General features: G+C 36.1%; 1 protein-coding gene across 1 annotated transcript; it reads left to right on the top strand.

Moving 5' to 3' along the window:
* Positions 1-257: 257 nt before the first annotated feature.
* Positions 258-1,217, top strand: LOC140508803 (olfactory receptor 51F2-like). Its single transcript, XM_072616676.1, has one exon. The coding sequence runs from the start codon at positions 273-275 to the stop codon at positions 1,215-1,217; it is 945 nt and encodes a 314-aa protein (XP_072472777.1). The 5' UTR covers positions 258-272.
* Positions 1,218-6,639: the final 5,422 nt, after the last annotated feature.

Raw genomic sequence — 6,639 nt, 5'->3', positions numbered from 1 at the left:
TTTTCGGGATCTTTCTTTATCATCACCATCACAGCTGTATCTAATATGGATGTATAATATTCACTAACTTGCCTTCTATTCCTTTTCATTGTCAATTAAATTTCAATACAAAATGAAACCCCTTAACAGGGAGAAGGCTGACAGTGATGGGTTTATGTTATCCTTTGTATGATCATCAGAGATTTGCCATTTGTGTTCCTATACTCCTTCTATTGTCTTTACTATTACAGGTTGAGAGCTTTTCCATTTGAATCATGCCTCCTCAATTCATCATGTCACTTTTGCCAAATACCACAATCGTACCTCTGACATTTCTGCTCACAGGCATCCCTGGTCTGGAAGCTGACCACACCTGGGTCTCTGTTCACTTTTGCTTCCTCTATGCCATTGCCATCTCTGGGAATAGCATGATCCTATTCATCATCATCACCAATCAAAGCCTTCACGAGCCAATGTACTATTTGCTTTCCATGCTGTCAGCCACTGATATGTGCCTGTCCCTTTCCACTATGCCCACTACTCTAGGTGTCCTCTGTCTTAACATTCAAGAGATTGGTTGGAATGCTTGCATTAGGCAAATGTTCTTCATTCATTTCTTTACTGTCATGGAGTCTTCAGTGCTTTTGGCCATGGCTTTTGACTGCTACATTGCTATTTGTAACCCACTGAGGTATGCCACCATCCTCACTCCAATCAGGATCATCCAGATTGGGCTGATGATAGTGGGAAGAGGGGCACTGATCATGATTCCCCTCCTCCTGCTTCTTAAGCGCCTGTCATTCTGCAGGGATAATATTCTTTCGCATTCCTATTGCTACCACCCTGATATGATCAAATGTTCATGCACTAATATTAGGGTCAACAGCATCTATGGACTTTTTGCACTCCTTTCTACATCTGGTTTGGATGCTCCTTTGATTGGCCTCTCCTATGTGATGATCATTCATTCTGTGCTCAACATTGCATCTCCAGAGGAAAGATACAAGGCTTTTAGCACATGCATTTCCCATACCGGTGCTGTGGCTATCTTCTACATCCCCCTCATTGGACTGTCTGCTGTTCATAGGTGGGGAAAGAAGGCACCCCCATTTGTTCACACCATGATGTCCCATGCCTTTCTCCTTCTGCCTCCTGTACTAAACCCAGTCATCTACAGTGTGAAAACCAAGCAGATTCGTAGGGTCATCATCAAGGTTTTTCTGAAAAAAGTCTATTGAAGTTGAAACAGAACAACTAATAGGTGAACTGATATCAGAAGGAAAAATATATGATATCTTGGATGGAGAATAGTAACTTTCTGCAGAATTGATTCCACTTTTAAAAAATTCTCTCCTTCCAAAACTCACTATCTGACTGGGATTCCAGCCTGACGGTCAATGATATGGAATCATTGGATCTATCTAAGATCACTTCTGCTCTCAAGAGGGAAAGACACCAATGTTAGCAGAAAAAGAAGGGAAAAAAAATCGAACATGGATGTCAGTAATAGTCTAAGTCTTTCAGATATTTGTTCAATTTGGTTGCAAAAAAAGGAAGTGAGTGAATTTAGTTACAGGGTGATTCATTCAGAAAACATGAATTTAATAAACATTACTTCAGGGCCTGTTATCTGCAAACAGTACAAATCAAATGCCTGGCATCCTCAAAGTAGTGACTATGGACCTTAAGAAATCTATCCTCAGCATGCTACTAGAGCATTTTCAACATGCCAGGGTGTTAAATAATTCAGAATGCCTGATATACCTGGAAGCATTGTGTTAAATATAAAGCTGAACATTGCGCTGTATTGAAAGGTTATTTATAAAGTGAAGTGAGCAGAAACTGCAGAATAATATACACAGTAATAGCAATATTAGAAAGATAATCAACTATGGAAGGCAGTACTTCTGATCAAATAATGATTCCTCCCATTTCCAAATTAATCCTTTTAAAAATTGAGGCTCATCTCTAGAAAGAAAACTGATGGGCTCAGAGTACAAATTGTAGCATATTTTTTTTCCTGTTTTTCTTCTTTTTTTGTTATATGGTTTATGTGAAAAAAAACTTTGCATGACCTCATATGTATGATGGGTATTATATTTCTTGCTTTCTTAATGGGTATTGGAAGGGTGGAAGTAGGGAGACAATTTGAAACCGAAATTCAAACAAAAGAAAAATAGTAAGAGAAAGGATATTAATGCATTTAGTTTTTTGTAGGTCCATGTGTGGTGGAGCTGGGGAGAATGAGGATAATGTCATTCAGAAGAAACACCTATCAGGATTTTAGATAGGTTCCATGATGAAATCGGGAAATAGAGAACTTTGAGACTTTGCGGGAAAGGAGAGAAGAGAAAATTCACTGGATTGTGTTGGAGAAGGTCACAAACCTTGACTTATGAAGTCAGGAGCAAGATGGAGTTCCAAATGCTCTACTGCTATACCTTCACTTCAACTTCTTCATCTGAAAAACATTCACCATATAACATATCTCTGTGAATGCATTTAGGATCGGGAGGAGGCGGGAAATGAGAGGGCTTAATTGCAATCAAATCATAGATAGACTGAATGAGAGCAAGAGTTTGTGAGTGAAAGTGTTAAGTCAGTGAGGAAGATCCTGCTGGCTTTATCCCCTTCAATGAGGTGACTCAGAAGTGAGTCTGGAGATGGATTAAAACATGTGAAATAGAAAACAATCACATAAGACATCAACTCACATACCTATAGAACTTTTATCATAGCTACCCTATATAGTAGGAAATAAGAGTATTTTTATGCCAATTTTATGAGTGAGGGAAATGGAGTTATGGAGATTAAGTAAATTAGTTAAGCATCTAGCAGATTTTGGGGACAGCATTTAACCTCCTGCCTTTTCTCAGTTAAAGTCTAGGATTCTTCCCACTAAACATGATTACTCTGATAGGTAGGATAAGCTTCAGTTGTGTTAGTTACACTGAGAACTTTAGTGTTTCAGGCTGTCAGATTATGGAGGGTGGAATTCCTTAGGGATTTCTTTTTCTTCCAAGTTAATTCTGTACAAATTCAAGCCAGTGCCAGATGTGACCTGACCTCTGACCACCTCCAGCTCCTACACTTGCACACACAGACAGACACAGAGACTCTCAGACTCACAGTTTTCTCTTCTAATAGAGAAAACTAAATTAGACATAGTAGACTAACACATCTCCAGTGTCTTTCATTATCTGCCACATTCCACAACTATATTCTAATCTTTAAAAAAAAAAAGTTTTATTTTGGTGAATTTAATAATCATGGTCCAAAACAAAATATCTCATTGTGAGAAGAAAAATTAAGACTGCCTATGAATCCATGAATCATATAGCATAGTATGTGGGTATGTCACATATAACGCTATTTTAACAAAATTGCCTTCTATCTTCAGGAAAATCTTCATAATAAAAGTGAGATAACCTAGGTTTTGAAACATATCTGGGATTTAGCTAGTCTGAGACATGATATACTCAAAGTCTTTCACAAGTAAGCCACAGTTGCTTTTTCAGATGCAAGGAGAGGGGATCAGAGAGGATATTGTGAAAAGAGAAAAATAACATGGTAAAAACTATAGCTTCAGGAAAGAACATGATCTGCTTGTGAGGCACTGATTAGTCTTGCCCTGCCTGGAGTAAGGAGATATAAGAATGGATCATGTTATAAAAGGCCTTGAAGAGTCCAGGCAAAAAAGGTTAAAATCATTATGATAATTAATGAAGAACCGAGAATAGAAGGACATTCACGGGTGACAGAGGAAGTGTTTGTCCTGGTTGGGAAATAGGCCTTCTTTTACTGTTCAATGAATTTATATAGATTATTATTCTCTGTATATAATTTTAAAGAGAAATTTGGCATATAAACTTGCCTGGAGGCAGGATATAAACACAGGGAATGTCTCTCCACTTGGGAAGAGGAGTTTGGACTTTGAAAATGTGGACAACAAAAGAATACTTCAAGATAAGAAGTGGACTGAACAACATTGAGCCTGTATGTCATATTATAGGCAAAGGCTAGAAATGGGAACAAATGGAAATGAAAATGATAGGAAGGTTGCATTACTCTGGTCTATGTAAACTGTGCATTGTGGTTTCCTTCTTAAATACTACCAGGAGTCATTATCATCATCTCAATTCATTTCAGCAGCTCTTAAAAGGGGCTTAAGCTAAGCCTCCTTCCCATGGGCAGATCTCAGCTCTTTTGCTCAATTCACTCATAAATACCAATAAACAGGGCTTCTGTCTGAGTAATCAACCCAGATTAACAGAAAGGGCTGTTGTCTGAGAAATTAACACAGATTAACAAAGGAAGCATTAACATCACAGACATTCTTTCTGTTAGGTGTCCTCACAGGCAAGTTCCCCTAGCCCATTCATGGTCATTTCTCTCTCAGCTCTGCTTCTCTCTCTACTCTTTCCTCTCCCTCCAAGCAATAATATATATTGTATATATTGTACATATATATATATTCAATACTATATGTATATTAATATCTATATATATATTATATTGAATCCTAGGGAATCAAATTAAAAATTACTTGAAAAAATAAGCAACTTTAACAAAATTTCAGGATATAAAATAAACCCAGAGATATCATTGGCAATTCTACATATTGCTACCAAAGCCCAAGAGCAAGAGATAGAAAGAGAAATTCCATTTCAAGTTTCTGTAGACATTATAGAATATTTGGGAGTTTACTTGCCAAAGCAAACCCAATAAATATTTGAACACAATTACAAAACAATTTCCACACAAATAACGTCGTATCTCATTAATCGGAATAAAAACATCAGCTTCTTGTAGATAGGTTGAGCTAATATAATAAAAATGACAATTCTACCTAAATCTATTTACTTATTTAGTGCCATACCATTCCAACTACAAAAATTATTTTACAGAGCTAGAAAAAATAATAACAAAATTCATCTGGAAGAACAAAAGGTCCAGAATATCAAGGGAATTAATGAAAATAAATGTTAGGGAAAGTGACCTAGCTATACCAGATTTTAAATTTTATTATGATCCAGCAATCATCAGAACTACTTGGTACTGGCTAAGAAATACAGGGATAGATTAGTGGAATATCTTAGGTACACATTACACAGATCAATGATTATAGCAATCTACTGTTTGATAAACCCAAAGATCCCAACTTCTGGGATAAGAACTCAATATTTGACAAAAAAAAGAAAACTTCTAGGAAAACTGGAAAATAGTATGGCAGAAACTGAGCATAAATCAACATCTGACACTGTATATGAAAATAAACTCCAAATGGGTACACAATTTAGATATAAAGGCTGAAACTCTGAAAAATAATTGGGGGAGCAAGGAATAGTTTATCTGTCAGATTTATGAAGAATGGAGAAATTGGTGACCAAACAAGAGATAGAGAACATTATGAAATGCAAAATGGACAATTTTGATTACATTAAACTGAAAAGTTTTTGCACAAACAAAACCAATACACTCAAGATTAGGAGGGAAGCAGAAAATTGGGAAAGATTTTTTTCCATAAGTAGTGTCTCTGACAAAGGTCTCATTTAAAAATATATAGAGAACTGTGTCAAATTTACAAGAATACAGTCATTCCTCAATTGATAAATAGTCAAAAGATATGAACAGGCAATTTTCAGAGGAAGAAATTAAAACTATTTATAGTCATATGAAAAAAGTGCCCCAAATTACTATTGATTAGAGGATCCAAATCAAAACAACTCTGAGGTGCCACACCTATCACATTGGCTATCATGAAAAAACAGGAAAATGATAAATGTTGGAGGAGATGTGGGTAAATTGGAAAACTAATTCACTGTTGGTGGATCTGTGAGCTGTTCCAACCATTCTGGAGAGCAATTTGGAACTATAACCAAAGGGCTATAAAAATGTTCATATCCTTTGACCCAGCAATGAAATTCCAAGGGACATATCCTAAAGTGATTATAAAAATGGGAAAAGACCCCACACGTACAAAAATATTTATAGGAACTCTTTGTGGTAGCCATAAACTGGAAATTGACAGAATATCCATCATCTGGGAAATGGCTAATGTATGAATGTAATGGAATACTGTTGTGCTATAAGAAATGACGAACAGATGAACTTCAGAAAAACCTGGCAAGATTTATATGAACTGATGTTCATTGAAGTGAGCAGAACCAAGAGAACATTGTACGCAGTAAAATCCACAGTGTATCATGACTAATTTTGACAGATTTAGCCCTTCTCAGCAATGCAAGGCCCTCAAACAATTCCAAAGGACTCATGATGGAAAATGGTGTCCATATCTAGAGAAAGAACCATAGAGTCAGAATGCAGAGTGAAAGAGACTATTTATTTTGTTGTTATTGTTTTGTTTTGTTTTTCTCTCTCTCATGGTTTCTCCCATTCAGTATAATTATTCTATACAACATGACTAATGTGAAAATATGTTTAAAAAGGATGTATATGCAAAATTTATATCAAATTGCAGGCCATCTTGGGGAGGCAGGGGGGAATTTAAAACTTATGGAAGTGAATATTGAAAACTAAGAATAAATGAATTAAAAAAAAAGAATTTTTGCAACTAGTGTCACTGATAAAGGTGTCATGTCAAACTGAATCAAAGTCATAAGAATAAATGTCATTTCCCTATTGATAAATGGTCAAAAG

The sequence above is a fragment of the Notamacropus eugenii genome, chromosome 5 (genome assembly GCF_028372415.1).
Source record: "Notamacropus eugenii isolate mMacEug1 chromosome 5, mMacEug1.pri_v2, whole genome shotgun sequence".
Taxonomy (NCBI): domain Eukaryota; kingdom Metazoa; phylum Chordata; class Mammalia; order Diprotodontia; family Macropodidae; genus Notamacropus; species Notamacropus eugenii.
Note: the sequence above shows the minus strand (reverse complement) of the source record. Positions and strands in the feature narration are given on the sequence as shown.